The sequence below is a fragment of the Corvus kubaryi genome, unplaced genomic scaffold (genome assembly GCF_017639235.1).
Source record: "Corvus kubaryi isolate FWS band 111438036 unplaced genomic scaffold, C.kubaryi_AGA036_p1.0 split3-73, whole genome shotgun sequence".
NCBI lineage: Eukaryota > Metazoa > Chordata > Aves > Passeriformes > Corvidae > Corvus > Corvus kubaryi.
In genome coordinates this window covers 32,563,810-32,583,892 of record NW_024582091.1, presented here as the reverse complement: position 1 = coordinate 32,583,892, position 20,083 = coordinate 32,563,810, and the positions used below count along the sequence as shown (strand labels likewise).

The 20,083-nt window shown below is 41.2% G+C and overlaps 2 protein-coding genes across 4 annotated transcripts in view; one reads left to right on the top strand and one right to left on the bottom strand.

Annotated features, from left to right (window-relative positions):
- Positions 1–9,328, top strand: part of HDDC2 (HD domain containing 2) — a 34,591-nt gene extending 25,263 nt beyond the window's left edge. Inside the window, exons 5-9 of the mRNA XM_042016535.1 lie at positions 422–541; positions 1,425–1,527; positions 3,721–3,789; positions 7,863–8,001; positions 9,192–9,328. Of these exons, the coding sequence (XP_041872469.1) occupies positions 483–541; positions 1,425–1,527; positions 3,721–3,789; positions 7,863–8,001; positions 9,192–9,286 (465 nt within the window). The 5' untranslated portion in view covers positions 422–482 and the 3' untranslated portion in view covers positions 9,287–9,328. The remainder of the gene's footprint in view (positions 1–421; positions 542–1,424; positions 1,528–3,720; positions 3,790–7,862; positions 8,002–9,191) is intronic.
- Positions 9,329–11,095: 1,767 nt separating this feature from the next.
- The window catches only part of TPD52L1 (TPD52 like 1), a 49,135-nt gene continuing 40,147 nt past the window's right edge, over positions 11,096–20,083 (bottom strand). The window contains exons 5-8 of one of the 3 annotated variants that reach the window (XM_042016531.1): positions 19,355–19,369; positions 16,770–16,808; positions 15,061–15,121; positions 11,096–12,890 (exon numbers count right to left, since the gene is read on the bottom strand). In XM_042016531.1, coding sequence (XP_041872465.1) covers positions 12,759–12,890; positions 15,061–15,121; positions 16,770–16,808; positions 19,355–19,369 — 247 coding nt within the window. In that variant the 3' untranslated portion in view covers positions 11,096–12,758. The other 2 variants (XM_042016533.1, XM_042016532.1) reach the window with 2 other exon arrangements.

The following is a 20,083-nucleotide window of genomic DNA, read 5'->3' as shown; positions in this document are numbered from 1 at the left end:
GCGGGGGCTGGGGCCGGGCCGGGGCGCTGGGCCGGGTTCCCCCGCTGTCCCCGGGCTGGCAGCGTGGCCGCGGCGGGCAGAGGCCGGCGTCAGCTGCGGCTTCCGCTCGGTTGTGCCAGCGCGGCGCGGCCGGCGGGGCCGGGGCTGCGGCTGGGCCGTGCTCCTGCCTTGGGGGGCCCGGGCTGGGCCTCGGGGCAGGGGCTCGCCGGGAGCATCAAAGCTCTCCGGAGCGTGGAGGTCACGGTGCGGCGGAATTTCCACCGGTGTCTCTGAAAGGAGGGCCTGCAAAAGCAGCGGGTTTAACCTTTCCAGTGCCATGGTCTGGTGGATACGGTGGTATCCGGTCAGAGGTTGGACCTGATGATCTCTGCGGCCTTTTCCGACCTAATTGATTGTGTGGTTCTGTGACACTGGCACAGAGAGTACCGCGGACAGGATGGGTGTACAGGAACGTGGGAAACCCAGAGAGCGTCTCCGATCATATGTACAGGATGGCGATGATGGCTTTGGTGACTGAAGATAAAAACCTTAACAAGGACAGGTGAGACTGCCTCTGGTTATCACAACCATGTGTTAGTATTGTGGGAGAGCTGCAAACAAAATGCTGAAAGAAGCTGTCGTCCCGAGTAAGAGCTTTTAAATCACACTGAAGGAATTTGAAAGCCTTTTGCCTCTTCCCTGCATCCTGTGGGCAGGGTCCTGTTTACCTGGAGAACTGAAAGGGGCTAAAAACTTTAATTGCTAAACTGAGAGTGCTGAGGCAAGTCCTTAGTGCAGTGGGTCGAAGCTGCTCTTCTTTCAGGCAGTAAATAAACAACCTGAAGACCCTTGTTAAAAAACAGTGTGAAGCAATAGACAGCCACGTCAGAGCGATAGACCATGTGAATTTTGACAGACTGAATGAGCACTCAGCAACAGTAAGGAGCCACAGAACTCCTCTGGCATAGCAGAGAAAGCTCAAGGAAGGCTTTCTGAGTATTCTGCCATAGACTGGTATAGCTACAGAGCTGTGAGTGACAAATTGTATACTGAATTTGGGATGGCTCCAATCAGATTACCTTCTACCTGTTGCAGGAAAAACATGAAGTGTATAATGTAGTTAATTACCACAACATCTCCAAAAGCCAAGTGTACAAGAGCTAAGTACATTACTTTTGAATGTTATGCTCTGGTACACAGTGTATTTATACTTAAATCTACATTTACAAGCAGTAGGGACTAGAAATCAGAAATCAAAATCATGTCTAGGTGGAAACTACAACCCTAACAAAAAAGTGAAAAATGTTACATTAAGTTTAAGAAAAGCTCCAACCAACCTTTAGAGTATATGAAGGGGGATAAATTCTGCAGTCTCTTAGCATTTTGAATAAGTTTTAGACTTAGAATGCTGAAAAACTAATTATTCTGTCTCTGTTTCTTGTCAGATGCATACGATTAGCTTTGGTTCATGATATGGCTGAATGCATTGTTGGAGATATTGCTCCTGCAGATAATATCCCAAAAGAGGAGAAACACAGGCGAGAAGAGGTATGAACATAAGGTGTGAAGCCACAGCTGCAGAGCATTCTATGTGTTTTCATGTTCTGGTGGTGGTGAAGGAACACTTTAGGCAATACTAATACTGCCATTGGCATTGGACAAGCCTGCCACAACCAAGTAGACCTCCCGTCTCATTGTGGTTTTCGCATCTGTAACGTCACCAAGTACAAGGTTACGGAAGAATCTTTGAAGTAATCTTCACCTTGGCCATTTATTCCCCAACTAGCTGCAGTTTTGGTAGCCTGAATTAGTCATGTTCAGCAGCCTTACCAAGAGGCGAGGAGCAGGGAGTAGGTGCACTGAGTAGGATGGATGACAGTTCATGTCAGATCGTTTGTGTGGTGCCACATCATGAGGTTGACAGAGACTTTATTTAAACCTTTTGCACAGAACCCCAGATGCAGGTGTCTTCGTTGTTGTTGTGATTCTTTGAGTGCCACATGCCTAGAGACACTTTATTTTTGGTCTTGCACTTATCCAAACTGTTCAGTTGGTGTTTTTGGTTTGTGGCATTATTTGAAGAAAATATAAACCACTTCTGTAGCCACAGCTAGAGGGCAATGTCATGCCTCAGAAACTCTTCAGAGGCTTTTTGTGTTCAGTGTAAGAACACACTAGGAAGTATATTGAAAAAACCACCAAAATTACAGACAGTAAAGATAGTACTTCAAGAATGCCAAATGCACCTTAGATCTTTAATTTCCAGTTTCTTAGCTAACAGCTTACTCCTAGACTTAGTTATGGCCCCCCAGCCCCTAGTTTTAAACAGATAAGCATAAAAGGCAGGGGAATAATCACTGAAGTGTTTTGTTACCCTCTTCAAAGAGGTTCAAAACACTGAACAGAAGAAAACTCTTTCCTGGGAGCCTCTAAAGGTGGTTGTGTCACTGAGGATCAGCCTTCAGCTTCAGTCTAGAGAGAATTCTTACGTTAATTTAGGCAAGGAAAAAGATATTTTGATGTCTAGGTATGTTTAAGAAGCTTTCTTAAGTATTTGCAGCTCCTTCTGCTCCCATTTCAGTCAGTGAGGACTTCGCTGTTGACTTTGTGGGAAGGAGAGTAAAGCATTAAACATTTGGGATGACTCTGAAATACTTCGTAGTAAAAATAGACTATGGGTAGCCACTTCAGGAGGTGGCTTGAGGTGAGTTATCAACACTCTGCTTGCACTGCAGAGTTCTCCCTTTTTCTGTTTGCTCTACAGCTGACGTTGGGCTGGCTCTGAAGTTTGCTGCTTGTGCAGTAACTTTAACCAGTGAGTCTCACCAACACTACGGCAGCAGAAAATAAATCTGATTAAAAAAAGTTTCGGATTTTTTTTTGGAGGAGGTAGGGTGTTGTTTGGAGTAGAGGTTTTTGCCAGGTAAGTCATTTTAGCCACCTAACCTTGAAATCTGAGGAGTGCCAGAGCTGGAAAGAGGTGTAAGGAATGAGACCTTGATGCTTCAGTGGTGGCAAGCAATGGGGAACCATATTGTGACACTCTATCATCCTGAATTTGAAGTGGAGAAACAATCATGGCACAAAATCTTTGTCTCGCCTGTGATGTTGGTTGTTTCAGAAGCAGCCCTTCCTGTTACTGGGAGAACAGTAGAGATGGCACAGAAATGACACTGATCAGCTGGGAGAACACAAAGAATGTGCATAACAATTTCTGGAGTCACAAGTTCTGCCAGGAGCCTGCTCCAGTGCAGGCTTCCTACAGGGTCACAGCCTCCTTTGGGCATCCCCCTGCTTCGAATCCTCCATGGGCTCCAGGTGGATGTCTGCTCCACCATGGACCTCCAGGGGCTGCAGGTGGATCTCTGCTCCTCTGTAGGGCTGCAGGGGCTCTTCCTCACGGGGTGCAGGAGAATCTCTGCTCTGGTATCTGAAGCACCTTCTCCTTCTTCACTAACCCTGCTATCTGCAGAGATCTTCCTTTCACTTCTCGCTTCTCCCTCTGGGTGCAGTTGCACAGGGATTTTCCCCTCCTTAAATATGTTATCCCAGAGGTGCCACCACCTTGGCGTTGGCCAGAGCTGTAGCCATCTCCTGCCATGCCTAAACAATACAATAATATGTTGTGTAGTAGATGTTTCTGCTAACTTGGTAACAATTAGATAATTATTCAGAAAAGATAATGATAAAAATGTTGCCCAGAAAATAGATAAATGTAAATGGCTTTTTTTTTTTTTTCAGACAGCTATGCAACAACTGACCCAGCTTCTATCTGAGGACCTCAGAAAAGAAATCTATGAACTCTGGGAAGTAAGCTTGCATTTTTTTAATCCCATGTTAAAATTCAGGGTGTCCCATTCTCTTCTTCCCATGTACCTGTGAAACTGTGCCATCTCTTATTTTGACCTGAAGAAAGTGCGATTTACTTGCTTAGAAGATAACCAGTATGAGTCACGGTCATTTCAGGATCCTTTTCAAACAGAAACCCTGGACCATATAACCAGCTTCTGCCCTGGCCTCTCAGAGTTCCAGATGAACCTGTCCAGGGCTTGGTTTGTACAGCTGAAGGAAGGGTTTATCCTCTACTCTGGATATAAATCTGATTTTTTTATTACATTATCACTTTTGTTCATATCTGGCCATTTGCAGCTTTTAATACAGGAAAAAAAATAATGGGAGGTGAGGGTGCTGTGGATTATTTTCTGCTTTTTATGCAAGTAATTTCTGTGTCTTTCATTTCTTTATAATGAAGCCCATTAGACCAAGATACTTAGTTGTAAATTAAAATGATTAAGTTAACTAAAGTTTAAACTTAAATGTGACAGAAAGCAGCGCTTTTCTACAAACACCAGAGATTTCTGGTCTTGGGTTCCTTAAAAGTTTGTATTAGGAAGTATCTTTTGTGTTTGAAGGTGATTTAACCATTTTTAAGTGAACCCATGATGTTAACTGATAAGAACTTTTATAATTGCAAATGAGGGATGATTAGATTATTTCCAAACAATTAGAGATTATAATTACTGTGCTTTATCTCCTCCTGACATACGGTCGCATGAGGGGAAGTGTATCCACAACCTCTCGTTCACATACTGCTGCAAACAATGGATTCTATGTTTCTTGGACTCCGTGACCTGACTCTGTATATTGTATTCATACTGTTTTCCATTTAGAGTGTATTTAAATTCCAGATATTTGCATCCAATTTCTGCCTTTTGCTGCAACACCCTGTTTGTGGTTTTGTTTTGGGTTTAGCGGTTTGTTTGTTTGTTTTTTCCTGTTGTTGTTGTGTGGTGAAACAGGCAGTGGGAATGGTCTTTCAGAGCTATATTTTAAGGTAAAGAGGGTCAATCAACATCATCAGATCTGGCAATTAATGTATGTGCATTTTTTTAGGGAGCACTGGTTCCTTCTCCCTTGAGAAACTGTTACAATTGAGGAAAATGAGGTTTTGATAGATAAGGTTAGTGCTGTATAACTACTTTTTTTTCTTTGCTGGTCTCAGTCTTCTCCTGTGACTGTGTAAGAGCTGGTTCAATATGGAGTCAGTTCTTCAGCATGTTAGCTTTTCATCATTCTCAGTAACCATAATTTAATACATGCACACTTTTGATAATTTGGCCTTTGTTTCTACCTTCAGGATTATTTATTGGCACTGAGTCTGCAATACATTAGCATGAGTGCAACCCACATAGCAGAGGGGGTAACCTAAAAATCTACCATTCACATGGAGTTCCTCTAGTGTTGTTTGAAGTGGAACTATTAAATTTTCCATTTCTGTTCCTTTTTTCTTTGCCTTTGCTTTACAAGTTCTTTTACTCAGAGTTTGGATTAAAACACAGGAGATGCTGAGCTTTTCTTCTGACTCAGATGTTTATTGTTTCTTATCTATGGCACAGCTGCACAGAATGTGCCTCTAAGTTAACAAGGTGGAAATGGCCCCCGAGTTCTACCTTCCAAGGCCTTTTAAAGCCCATACTACCCAATTATGGAATGCCAGCTAATTTATTTTTACTTAAAATCCAGTAACTAATCATTCATGTTCTGCACTGCGGGTTTTTTGAACCAATACTAGATCACCCAGGCTTGTGAAGAAGAAGGAAGAAAGAAGAAGAACTCCATCTTGTTACATGTATATTACCGTATCCCATAAACCTAAATTTTCTGAATCCAGGGTTCCAACATGGAACAACTAGTTGTTTCTTAAGGAGAAAAGAGCTATGGAAAATGAGAAGCTTGTGATAACTTGGTGTGCTACTCTGCTCTCAGCTAGCCAGAAGCATTTCCCTATGATTTTGTGAGTGAAGGTGCTTATGGACCAGAGCTGAATAGTGCTGATCTCTTGACACTCTTAGCAAGTCCTTCCTGCACTGCTCTGCCTGTGTCTCTGTCTCTCTTTGCCTTTCAGCTTTACAAGGACTGCTGCTTTGGACAGTGTTGTGTAGGGGAGAGAGGCAGCAGGAAGATCCCTCAGATACATTTTCACTTTGTAACTTAATCCCAAATACTTCTGAAAAAACATTAAAGTAAATGAGTCAGCACATTTCAGCTCTGTCCTGCTTTTTTTATTCTCAAGTGCAAAAGCATGGGAATGATTTTTAAAAGATGGCCTGTGGTGTTGGAGAGACCAGCTAGTGTTTTTCCAAAGTATAGTGTTATTTCAGAGCCTTAACCACCTGTGGAGAGGAAACAGTGGTTGTTTCAGCACTGTGCACAGTTGCACATGTAATAGCTGATGTTTCTTAAGGGCAATGTGAGCTGAGGTGTGAATAACATCTGGTGGGTTGTATAGCACAAAGAGGTTGGCAACAGATTGGTACTCCTACTTAATTGTTGGAGGTGGGACCTACTTTTACAGGTGAACAGCCCTACTTCTTTTCCTGAAGTTCTCCTTTGTGCTGCCAAGAGTTTGTTGTCTTTGGTGGACTCTTCCGCCCGGCAAAATAGATTATAAAAAAATAGAGTAGAAATAAATAGACTTAAGAAAATATGTAGAATTTAAGCAATTTAAAAATGAGACAAAGCTCAGGTTGAAAAGAGAAAAATAAGATGAAAACACTGAAATGAAATTTATTACTAAAATAATTATGAAAATGTAACTGAAAATTCAAAGTACATTGAAATCCCAGTAGAATAGTAAATGAATCAACATGGCTATCGAAATCTGGATTTTTGACTTCAAAGGTAAAGTAATAAGCCTAAGAACAAGCTCCTAATAGTATGGAAGACAAGGAAATGACTGTCACGTTTATCTGAGCGTCACTGTGCTGGAATTACAAAGCCAGGATATTACTACTGTGAATGACACTCAGACCACAGTTGCTGTCTTAAGATGCAGAAAGGAATGCCATGTTCTGTGGTCAGTAGGAAAACCTCTTCTTGTGCTGCTCTTCTCTGCAGAAGTGCTGTGGTCCACAGATTCTGTGGATCTGGGAGCACAGATGGGCCCAGTGTGTACTTAAGACTTTGGTGTGATTAATGGTGGTGGTGATGATGATGAATGGGGTCAGACCTGCCAATGGTATCAAGGTGATGGTAATCTGCACAGAAAAAAAACATCTTTATGGGGTTGGTTTTGGAAGTCAGTAGTCAGGAAGACTTGCTGATGAGACATCACATACAGTGCAATAGATTTGGAAAAGAGAAAATGAAATGCCAGACCTGTCTGCAGACATCAATGGAAGCAAATGACAGCAAAATTGTTCAAGTTGACTAGAAATGTGAATCACTCATATACCAATGATTAATAGATACTGTAGAGAGGGAAAAGATAGCAGAGAGATAAGGACTGAAAGTCTGAAGGGGAGGACACCCTTTAACCACTCCCCTTCCTATCTCCTAGGAGAGACATAAGGACATAAGCAGCTCAGACAGATTAGACCAAAAAGATTAGGCAGGAATCACAGGAGAAATATAAAGAAAAACTGCATATAGAAACAGCAAGTGGTGAGAAAAGTGTAAAATAGGTCTTAGAAATAGGTGGTGACAATGCGTAAGCACACACTGTGGTAATTCATAGCCTTAGCCAGGCCTGAAATAATCTTTATATGTAAAATATTTTTAAGTGGAACCTGTTATTTAACTTGTGTGTCATGCAGAGTTGCCTCCATATCATCCCTGATTCAGCTGAAACAATTGGTATGTTTAGAGTTAGATTATGCAAAAGAATTGTGTTCTTAGTCCCACTGCATTTAATATAAAATTGGCACATACTTCAAGGGTTTTGCTGACCAGTGTGTTTGTAAAAACAAAGTCAAAGACATAACTGCGCTGAATATTTCTGGAGTGGCTTGTACTACTGAAGAAAATTCTAGATCTAAAAAGAGATTTTAATGTTCTGTTTCAGAGTAGCAAAATTATTTTCTTACAACTGCACGTCTTTTCAGGAATATGAAAACCAGTCTACTGCAGAGGCCAGGTTTGTAAAGGAGTTGGATCAGTGTGAGATGGTACTGCAAGCATTTGAGTACGAAGAGTTGGAAAACACACCTGGCAGACTGCAGGATTTTTTTGATTCAACTTCTGGTATGACATTTGGACATCTTTTTTTCCTCTTTCATAAATGAAATATATAAATTGATTTTTTTTTTCTGACAGACATTCAGAGCAACTAGTTATTTTACTCATTGCTCAAGTCCCCTAATATTTCTGGGGAAACTTAATGGAGTGTGAACATACCTGACATTTATCCGTAGGTATTAAACATGAATTTCATTTATGCCAAATTCCTTTTACGTCACTTTTTACCTAGAGAGAGGCTCAGCTTTCATTACACTTGCATGTGTATAAGGATCTCCCTGAAACATCAGAGGGTTGGTTCATAAAGGAGTCTTCAGTGTTCACCGATGCTCTGACAGCAGCTTGTTCCTACTCTGTCAATGTTTCAGGGACCAGTGAAGTAGAATTTGTTATCCCCACATGAGCTGTGTGACCAGCCCAGGGTTCCTGTGAGAACCACCTCAGGGAAATGGTTAAGGTGCAACTGTGTTACTTTTTATTCCATCCACTGCTTTTCATCCTTTGCAAAATAAACTGGTAGTTGAAAGCAGAGATAGGTAAAATAATCATCTTTATAATTTTGGCAAGGGAGTTGAACACCAGAGGAGGACCGTAACTAACTCATCCTGTCCTGGTAAAAAAACTAGGGATGGACAAATTCTAGGGATAAGAGGACCAGCAGTCACCAAACAGAGTCTCTGACAAGTCCCGTTTATACTTTGGTAACTCCTCAGGGGAATAATAATCTCTGTGGTAAATTTAATACTTTGATTAGTGAAGGAAAAAAAGGACAACATGACGAAGCTGGGCTGCTTTATTTTCTAACTGACATCTTTGCTCCCCTACCAGAACTCAACAACTTAAATTGAGCTGGTGTCTGAGTAGATTCTACAGCATATACCCTAACTGCACCTGTAATAGGAATGGTTTCCTGTAGCACAATGTGTAATACCAGATTATCTTGGTCAGGGTGCATCCCTTTTAAAGCTCTTAAGTGTCTTAATAGAGCACAAAATACAAGTTTTTTGGGGAGAAGGGATGTAACTACTCTTACTCCATAGTTAGCTTGAACTGAGAGCATTCACTTTCTTAAAAGAATAATTTGACATTTATTCTGAGCCTAAAGTGACACTGCTGCTTTCGTTCCAATGCCAGCCTTTCACACGTGGCAAAATGAGAGCATTTTTCATTAACCTTCCCTTTCTTTTGTTTTGCAGGAAAGTTTGTTCACCCAGAAATACTCCAGCTTGTATCTCTGATTAATACAGAAAGGAAAAAAAGAATAGCTGCCACATCTCATCCACATTCCTGAGGTGTTCCTAAATGCTGTAGCCATAATAAATACTTTGGTTTATATTCTGGTCATTATTTTTCCTCCTATAATGTCACTGATTCTGCTGGCAGATTTTTTTTCCTGTGCATTCACTGTGAGAATCCCAGGACCACTTAGAGAGGAGCAGGTAGTGTAGCTGCCTCCCAGATCAGCGGTTGTGTCAGGGAACAAATACTTAGAATTAATTAGTATATTTGGGTTTTTCCTTCTTTTTAATCAGCCTCTGATTAATGCAGTCTCAGTTACAAATAGATTCTCCACTGGGGAAATTCAGGTACATTTAAAAATCAGTTGATTGCAATCTAATCTGTTCATGTAATGCACTGTGTGGGGCAGGTGGTCTTGTTCCGTGATTTCTAAATATGTATGGACTTAAGTACCTTCAAAATGGGTTAATATCCACTCAGCGCTACACAGAAGCGAGACCAGTGAACAGGTGTCTGTAGAAGCTCTCGACTAAGCTTAGAGATGAGATTTCTTTGGAGTGCATAAGCCTTAAGTGATGGTGGATAAAACCGGTAATCCCATTAATTATATTTTCTCTGTATCTTCCTTGTTTCATACAGCTTTTCCCCTGTTCATGTGTTGTATCGGGGAATGGTGCCAGTATTTCCATAAGGTCTGTATTCCTCACTCCCCCTCACCTTCACAGGCAATTGATAATCACAGAATCCCTGAGGTTGAAAGGGACCTTTGGAGTTTGTGCAATCTAATGCAGAAGCCTGTACAGTCACATAAAGCTTTCTCCCTTCTTCAAGCTGTCACACACTGGTACCAGTTCTGCTGTAAATGAGTTTCTAGCAGAGGTAGTAATGCTAATGTAGAAGTACAGAATGATAGTGAAGTAACACTGTGGTGGTGCTGAATGGCACAGTGGGGCCAGTGTCTGCACACCCAACTGTTGAGTTCTGCACAGCTGGAGATAAGGGCAATGCCATGATTACCAAATAAGCAAAATCTGCACGTGGAAAAGTTACGTGGTAGAGACCTGGAGTTCTCTGTCTTCTGCCTCGTGTCAAATGAAGCAGCATAAAACGAAATTCAATTGTCATACCCTTTAAAGGTAGGTAATGTAGCTGAACACACCTTTTCAGGCACCGTGACCCAGGAGATGCTTTGACTGAAGCTCACAAAGCGCTCTGCAGCTGGTGCCTTTCCTAGAGCACAGAGTGCTGTGCAGAGATGCTGGGAGCTTCTTGCCTCAATGGCTGGCACAGTGCACAAAATCTGCGGTGTATTGGTCTGGTTCAGAGGAGATGTGAGATGAGCCCTGTGCAAACCCTGGAAGAACAGGTTGGACTTTGCTGAGCTGATTAGTGGTTCTTGGCAAAAGATTGCCACACTGCAAAGAGGGATGGAGTGGGGCCCACTGAGCTTTCATCAGCATTTTTCTTCCACCTAGATGCACTCAAATCATAGTCTCCATTAGCTTGCACTGAGTGATGAGTGTGAAAGAGCTACAGATGCATCGAAGGGCAGAACCGAGAACATTCTTGACAAACCAGAAAAGTGGCCTTGAAGAGATGTTTGGTAGAATCACACCCAGCACAAATACTGCCCTAAGCAGGAACAGGCCATTCCTGCAGCACAGCAAGAGGCTTCCCCATTCTGCAGGGGATCGAGGGGACAGAGTGTGGAACCCCATGCACAGTAATCATAGGGTGGTTTGAGTTAGAAGGGACCTTAAAGATCATTTAGTTCTAACTCTCTTGGCAGTGACAGGGACCTTCCACTAGACCAGGCTGCTTAGTACTACTGGTATACACAGAATTAAAACATAACAAAGGGTAAAAGAGTAAGAGATTTATTTTTAATATCAAGAACTTCATTTACACAAACTAAGTTGTCCATTAATATCTTCCATTTTAAGTAAATTCACATTTATGCACCAAACCACGTAAAATAAGCTAGAAAATTGTCACAAGAATACTAGAAAAACAATTAGATTTGCTTCCATGCTAGAAATCACACTAAAGAGGCATGTGATATAAATGTCCAAAGTTAACTTATGTCCAATAGAACATTACAAAAGGACTTCCAACTTCATAAAAACTAACAAAAGCCACACAAGAGAAAAGGAAAATCACTTAAAGCCATGTTTTCTCACAAAAATTTAAGCAGTTGGTAATGTCAAACTCACTAACACTGATTTGAAGCTTTGGCGTATGCTCAAAAAATGCACCCATTTTCAAAGTAGCCAGGCTCTTTTCCATCCTGTTTACTGATAACATTGCGCCCACCTCAGTGTCTGGTGAGCTGAGCAACGCACCATGCGGACCAACACGTGCTCACTGCACAGCGAGATAGTGTCACAAACGTGCCACGCTTTCCTTGGAAAAAATGTTAAAGGAATGCAATTCCGAAAACATGCTGAACCAAAGCTGAGAGACATCTGGCTCTTGGCGATTGAGCAGATACAATGCGGTTGGTGGAACTGCATCCTGGAGCGAAGCACAACAACATTTGACACCAAAAGTGGAGTTCTTATCCTGCGTATTCTCAGGTAACAGGGTCTACGCTAGCAGCTCTGAAGGCAGGAGCTCTCTAACCTATGGCACGTCTGAAGCCAAATGCTGGGTTTGTATTCTTTCACTTAAGGCTGTATGTTGACTGAGGCTCACAAATACATCTTCCCTTGGTTTTGAGGGGAAGATAGGCAAGAAAACTAGACATTCCCTCCACTCCACTTGATTTTGTAATTAATTTCATTGCTGCGTCTTACCACACCCAAGAGAGCAAGCAATGGTGCACATTTTGAAACTCAAACTTTTCCAGCCAAAATGACCATATGAAATCAGCAGCTGTGATAGGTTCAGTTTCTGTATGAATAACCAGGTGGCTCTTCCTGCCCTCCTTAACTCTGCTGCCTAATGGGCATAGGGCAATGCCAGACTGTATCAGTGAAGGAGAAACAACTTCTTGTGACAGTAAGTGATTTTAATTCTGTTAGGAAATAGATCATGTACCAACACTCCTGAGCAAGGGGCACCTGGTATGGATGGTAGACAGCTGGTGTATGGGCTACTGCTGGCAGTTGAATGCTTTGCAACAGCTCTAGGTCCATCTGTCTGATGTGGCACTGAGAGGGAAGCCAGAAACCAACGGATAGAAAAGAGTAAACCAAAATAAATAAGAAACGGAGACTGGGAGATTGTTAGGAGGGAAGTCATATGTAGCTGGAAACTATTTTAGTCACTTAACACAGAATTTAGTGCATTATAGCCAGTGACTTGCATGTGGTTTTGATGATGTACAAAGTACCTGGTGATAAAATGGCTCATCTAAAATAGAAATAGGGAGAGGAAACATTTCTCCAACACAAGGACAGGATAGCAATTTTCCAAAGCTGACAAAACCTTGTTGCACAAGTTGTGTGGTGAGGGAGAGCTGAAAATCACTGTCTGGGCAAGTCTCTGAAGAGAGGCATGTGGGGCTCAGGAGGGGCTGCTTTTTAACACTGAAGCTCTTCTTCACTTTCAGGGAGTCGGGTGCCAGCAAGGGAGCTCTGAGCGCTGGCATGGGCTGTAGAGCTGAGAACTTCTTCGAAACTGCCTCCTGTGTTGCTTGTCCCACCAACCTTGGTCTGAAAAAAGGCAAAGACACAACAGAAAGTTCCTCTGCTCACATTGAAGCAAGTCCCATTTCCATTCCACCCCATGGCCATGGAGGGCAGGGAACTGTTCAGGCAGAGAACACATAGGGATGGGTTTTTCCTAAGAACAGCAGCTATAAAACCAGTCAAATAAAGGAGCTTCTTTACTCCACAATTTCTAAACTAGGCTGCCATCACAGAATCTGCCAGTGGCATGTCTCATATGCTTAAAGGAACCAGTCCCTAAGTAGATGCCAGGTAAGATCCTAGACCCTAGCAGTAAACCCAATGTGGTTGTTTACCTGAGTAGCTCACACTGGTTTCACTGTTTTTTCCAGTTCTAGGCAGGCTGGATTAGAGATGGATATTAAAATGAACTGGTTAATTTGCAGAGTAAAGTGGCCTACATGCCAGCAATGGCAACACAGCTGCTCGCAAAATACATAAACCATACTGGGATTTTGGACAGCAGAAGGAATGTAGTAACCAAAGGACAAACCCAGCAGCTTGAATCCCTTCAGGCATTTGTAGCTACCTAGATACTGGTATATAAAACTGCCAGCAGCATTTTCATGGGGGAAGGCAAGGAATAGATACCAAAATACATTACTGAAATATATCCAATGTGCTTGCACATCTACTTCCAGAATGCTTCAGGTCACTGAATTTGTAATAAGTATTAAAAATAAAAATCAGTAAGACTAAATCTCTGAAAAAGAATTTTCCTAACCAAGATGGAGCTGCATCTAAAGATTTGGAAATGACCAAGACTAAGTGACGAAGAGACAAAGCTGTCGTGATTAGGCTGTCTTCGTAAGAGAACATTCTTTTGTGGCTTTGCTTGCTGATATGTCCACTCCAAGTTGATTCAAGCCTGAAAATAGGACAAAACTTTTTACTCCCTCCTAGAATTGCAGCAGAACTCAAGCTGACATTTTTTCAGCCTTTCAGCCACTGAATGCTTAGGAAGATTATTTTAATTAAATGAACTTTGTGTTCTAAGTTTCCAAAGGGTTAATCCTATGTAATCCTGTTTCTTTAGCTAGCACAGCAGCTTCCCTAGCTTGAAAGTTCAATAAAACATTTAATTCATCAGAGTTCAGATTTTCAGAAAAGTTGAAAAGAATGAGGCACCCTGGTCCTGTTTGATTTCCAGGGGAAAATGAACTAGTATACTCTCCCAAGAAAGCTGCAACTAAAGTTCAAACTCCAAGAGCAAATAAAATCTAAATGTTATGAAATCTGAACATTGGTTTTGGCTGACTGCAGAACATTGTAGGACCACTGAAGATTTGTAGCTAATATGGGGGCTGGGAGGAAGATGATAAGACTACTGCTGTTCTTTTTTCAGGGGCCTCTCTGGGTAGTTCTCCATGTTTTGAGACCACAACAAAATCCTAGAATTGAAGGGTAACTCCATGATTTCTCCCCCCATCCCCTGGTCTTCCTAATCTTGGAAGCCTTGGAACAGAGGCAGGGAAAAAGAGGAGCAATGCTGAGACATTCCCGTTTGTCCACAGTCTACACTGGATCCATGACTCCGTTCGCACAAGAAAATGAAAGAAAGAGAATACAAAAAGAAAATGTTTCAGAAAATGTCAGTGAGTTTGCCAATAAAGATGGACACCGAAGGTTTCATGAGAGGTGGAGGATTATTTCAGACTCAAAACTTACTCTATTGTCCTGCTTAATTACAGATTTCTTAAAGGATGATTTAAGAGCACTCTGAACACAACAGGCTGAGCTGGCATGACAAATACTCTCCTCTAGAACACCTTTGCTTAATCAACAAAATAAGATCAGGCTCCTCAAGCAGATCACTGAGAGGAAATGGTCTTCAGAGCTGTGCAGTTCGAATTACCTTCTTCCATTTCTGAATGACACATTGAGGTGAGTGGGAACAGACACTCCTTACCACCACTATTTTTGGTATTTCTGAGACCACTTGCTAACTTTGGCAGGCAGCAGAAATAATTTCGTAGCAACAAAGCAAAGAAAGACAATTTCTTTGCATATTGCCTTCATTTTCCATTAGAGCTCTTGCACTACCATGAAATTCTTGATAGAACAAATTCAATCAGTCTCCTGTACAAATGATAGGGACAACTAAGCTGTCACACTTCAACACACACAGCCATGCAAGTCTGTCCCTAACCTTTACCTTAAGGCTTGTGACAGTGGTTTCAACCTTCTCCTCAAACGATTTGAAAGTTGGAGAATTCCTAGGAGAAAAGAAAAAGGTGAAGGGAGGAAAACGAGTCAGTTGCCAACATCATGGGATAATGCCACTGTTTGATCAGTTCTTACCAGGCAGCACTGCCAGGGCAGAATGAAGGCTGGCTGGCAGCACAGGGCTATGAACACTCACTTGTGCTCTGTCAGTCAAATCCAATTATGGTAATCGGATGAGTGTTTTTTAGCTACAAATTTTCAAAAGCAGAACCTGCCTAGTAATTGAAACCAAATGATAACTGGCCTGCCTAATCTATGATACATTTGTCATGTTCTCAGAAGAACAACCAGACAATGCTGCCTGTAATGCTGCTTTTCTATGGCTTTATCCATTTGTATTGTTGCTGTAAAAAAATAAACATTTTTTTCAGCTGATAAGCAAGTTCATAACCTACATTATTAAAAAGATGTCAAGTTTAATGTCCTAAGGCTGGGAAGAAGGAGATTAGAACTACATGGGAAGTGGGTCCCAAATGCCTTTGAGGAATCCTGACCCCCTATTCTGTGATTTTGTGACTGCTGCTTTTAAAGATAAAGACTTTAGATAGACTGTGTTCCTAAGGTGCTCTCTGACTAAGCTAAGCTTTTCTCTGTGTTCACCCAGCACAAAGGAGACTTGGACAAGTCTACAGTGGGTAAAGGGGACCTTCTTCTGGTTCTCTGCTCCTTGCTTGACACCTGAGAGCTCATTTACAGCATACATTGTGCTTCGTAATTAGCACAGACTCTGAAGCTCAGGCACTGTTGTCCAGCACAGTTCCTGGTTCTGCAAATACATTTATATCATATCCCTCATCAGGCTAAATTAAAATTAAATTTTTCCTCCGTTAAAATTACCCAAATTTAAGGGAAGGGCAAACAGAAGCCAGTTGGGAAAATAATGCAACTTTGGTTTCTGTTATTTAGATGACAAATTTTTTCACAGGGCAAGAAGGGTCAAAAGGAGAGAGAAACTGAGTTTTATAACTTATATTTGACCCATAGGTCACATCGGTGAATGCTTGCCTTAAACTACCCACCTGCTGAATTTGAATTAATTAGCATCCATCATATAGCTGGGAGTTTGTTTTGCCCACATGCTTGGCACAGAGTGGGGATGTATTTAGAGGCCAAGGGAGTAAAAAGAAAGCTGGATACTAATTTTATTGAAAACAGTCAGAGCTTTACTTGAACAGACATCAATATTTGGCTGCAGTCAAGTAAAGCGTGATTATAGCCATTAAAAATATGAAAGCACTCATGTAAAATCCCTCTGTAGGAGCGTGATCCAAAGCCTGTTGGAGTGGAAAGCATCTCTGACGTTAATGGGCTTTGGATGATGTTCTAGAGACAGCAAAACAACTGAATTTCAGCTTCAGTCATACAAACCTGATAACAATCAGCTATCCAAATACATCTCAGAACTGCTTCATTTCCTCAAAGGCTTGTACAAGAGATTAAACAGTTAATACAATTAAAATGGAAAAAACCCACAGCTAGCCTGTCCTGCAGCCCTCATCTACGTGAATAACCTTAATTGATTGAAGTGAGACTACACATCCAACTAAAAACTGCAGGATCAGGATCAAAGTATGCAAATCCTCCCTCATTACTCGGTTGAACATCACCATAGCACATAGAATGTGGGTAGCACATTACCTCATTGCAGGCATGCTTATGGAATGGCGAATAGAGTAGCTGTGGGATGAAAGCAAAACATAAGAAAAAAAAGCTGTAAAATCCAATTTCCAATATGATTATAGTGTATTTTTTAAACTTAGCTTTAAATATACATACACATATTTTCCAGATTGTTGGTGTTCTTCCTCTCCTGATGGCAAGGGATGTCAAACTCCAGCTTACTCTCAGTACTAAAGATCTTACTACCACATTCTCAGGTCAACTGACCTGCAATAGGGCTCAAAAGAATGATGCAAAACAGCTCCTGACAAAATCTATTTAAATGGTACAGCCCCCTGTTATCGACAGAGACACGTGAGAGGGGCACAGAGAGCCACCTCTCTGTCCTGCAGCGACACAGGATGAGCTCTGTGTTAAGCAGGAGGGATATTTCAGGTTTGTGCACATCAGCAGAGCTGGTTCAGCTGACTCCCAATCTCAAACAGCTCCTGCACAACTGGCTACGTAAACAAGAGGTTTCTTTAACCAGAAAGGCAGCACTCACTTATCCACACCTCTCCAGGACATTTCACCTCCTCCTTCACTCCTCAACTTTCCCAAACGTAGGGAGCTATTTTACACAGCTCTCGTCCAGCTCTCCTTGTGACACTTCCCTCCTCAGACTTCCCAGCAGCAGAAGTACTGGAAGGTTGCAAGCAGAGGATGGCGCCTCTGCATTACTCAAAGATCCCCAAATCACGCTGCACACCTTTAGCCCTACCGATGCCACCCACTCTGACTGCTTGACTTACATGAGCCAAATTTTCCCACCTGAGCCACCAACTCTGCTTTCAGAGCATCACCTGTTCCCCGCTCCTGGGAAGGATCAAACCTGATCCAAATAAGAACCTTCATTTGAAGTTTAAGAACTTTCCATAAGCACGTTTAGATCTGAGCGCTTTAAGTAAAGTGTGTGCTGCAAGAGTGCGTCTTTTTCCAAAAATCCCTGCACTGCTACTTTCAGTGTTGACTGACAGCTGCAGCCTGGTCTGACTGAGAACAGGGAGAGCTTTACTATAAGGGCCACCAACACTTGGCTGCAAGCAAAGCATGATTATAGCATTAAAAAAATAAAGCTCTCATACAAACAGCACGTGTGTTTGTTTTAAACTATACAAAATCAGAGCAGCACTGAGTCTATACACAGATTTTTTTTCCCCAGATTAAAGATTCAGAAATGGGGTGGGGAAGGGATAGAAGAGCTATTTGGCAAGCAGGTGGAACATGAATTCTAATACAAACTGTTTCCTGTTGTGTATATTTTAAGGCTTCTGCTAAGATCAGATAGACAAGAACTGACAGCAGACAATGCAAATATTTCATGTTCGAGTTTTCACATAATTTTTAAGACTTATGAAAGATTAGCCCAAACATTTCACAAGTGCAGCAAATCTTTAACAATGCTTGTTAAATTAAGCAAGCATCCTTGCAATTTTAGTCTTGTAGCACACAACAAATAGGCAAACATAGAGTTTGGAAGTATTTCAGCATAGACTGCTCCTCTTCTAATAGCAAAACATTCCAAATATAGAGGTTTAAGTCAGAAGATTAAATTCACAAAGCTGAGAGATGGCACATGACAGACAATCCAAATATTAAGTGCACATTTTTTGAGTTCATATTTTAATTTCTCTAAAGAGGTAAGAATGCAAGTTATAGAAACAGTGCAAATATCTTCTGTTTGTTAGTACAAGCCCAAAAAAAAGACATACATGTCATCACAGTGATGGTGATCACTGCAGAGAAGAGATCCTTCATGACAGAGGTGGGCAAATATTACATTTTAGTTTCATGTCAGAGTGAGTTAAGAAGGTCAACCTGTGCTGTACTTTGAAGTTTACTCAATGAAGTAAGAGTCCTTGTTAGCATAACTTAGCTGAATGGAAAAAATGCTCTTGAACTTTTCCATGCACTGAAGATACAAGGCCAGAGGGACTGGCAGGGCATTCAGGGCTGTTCAGCCTCTCTTCAGGGTGAACTGATGTAAAGCCAGACCGCTTATGGAATCTTTGAGTACATATAAAATTGTTTTCTAATTCATCATATATTCAACTGCTTTACAGAATCAATAAACTCAAACTCTAAGTATAAAGAACTCTTTTATCATCTTCAGAACTTGGAAATTTCCCCAGGACTCAAGGCTTTTAAAAAATCATGACCAAGATACTTTTGCTCAATTGAAGAGGAGGTAATTAAATACTTCATATAATCTTTACAAAACTCAGCTGAATAGAATTTTTACTCTTTGTTGCTCATGTTCAACCCTCTGACAAAAAATATGGTTGAGAGAATGGGATTACATATCAGTAGGTTTTCCCAAGACCAATGTCTTTTGAATGCATTCATTATTTGAATTTGAGACTAATCTACTCAAGGCAAACACTCAGTCCAATCCTTCTCTTTCTACACTCACCATGCTGTAAAAATGAGGCATAACAGTTCAAGTACCATATGCTTTTATTCTATATAATGATGCTGAAAGGGAAGAGGTTACTGCTTTACAGCCCATAAAACAAATCCTGTCAAACACAGAGGCAGTATTCAAGGAGAGTAATGTGTCTTACCCAATTGAATGCGATCTGTGGTGGATGCACAAGGAAAGAAAAGCAAGAATTAAAAGTATTAGGCAAAAGCAATAAAATTAGACATATATATCTGTAGCATGTCAAACTACCCAAGGAGAAAAATAAAACAATTTGCATTTAAATCTTGATGCTGGAATTCAGAGTAGAATGTGGATGAATTCATATCCCTCCAAAGCAAAAATTTTCACGCAGTTCTTCTCTATGCAGTTACCTATACTGTACGCATAGAAGCACAGAAGTTCTGTCTACTAAATTTTGTGTTCTCTTCATTAGATCAGATTTAAACAATGCTAACTGGTTTCCTTCCCTCATAGCCTCCCTTGGTATCATTAAAAAAAAGTATAGGTGAACTGGAATTGTGCATGTACATAAGAGCAAATGTCCTGTTTTCCCCTCTGAATTCCTTAATCATCTCTCAGTAAAGAAAGGTATGGAAAAAATAAGGAGTTTTTAATTCCTAAAATGACATTTTCTAAAATACCTGTTCCTTGTTGAAAACAATACTTGAAACACTTTGACACTGTGTTGGAGCTCACAAGAAACTTAATTAAGGCAGAACTGGGAGAGACACACTAATATACAATATTGAAAGGATGTCATTAATGTTCCAAAGTCGAGAAATGATGAGGCAGACAAGCCTCTCCTTCATCTGTGTTACTGATGTAGTCTTTAATTACAGACCACTTCAAGGGAACACCTGCCTCATGC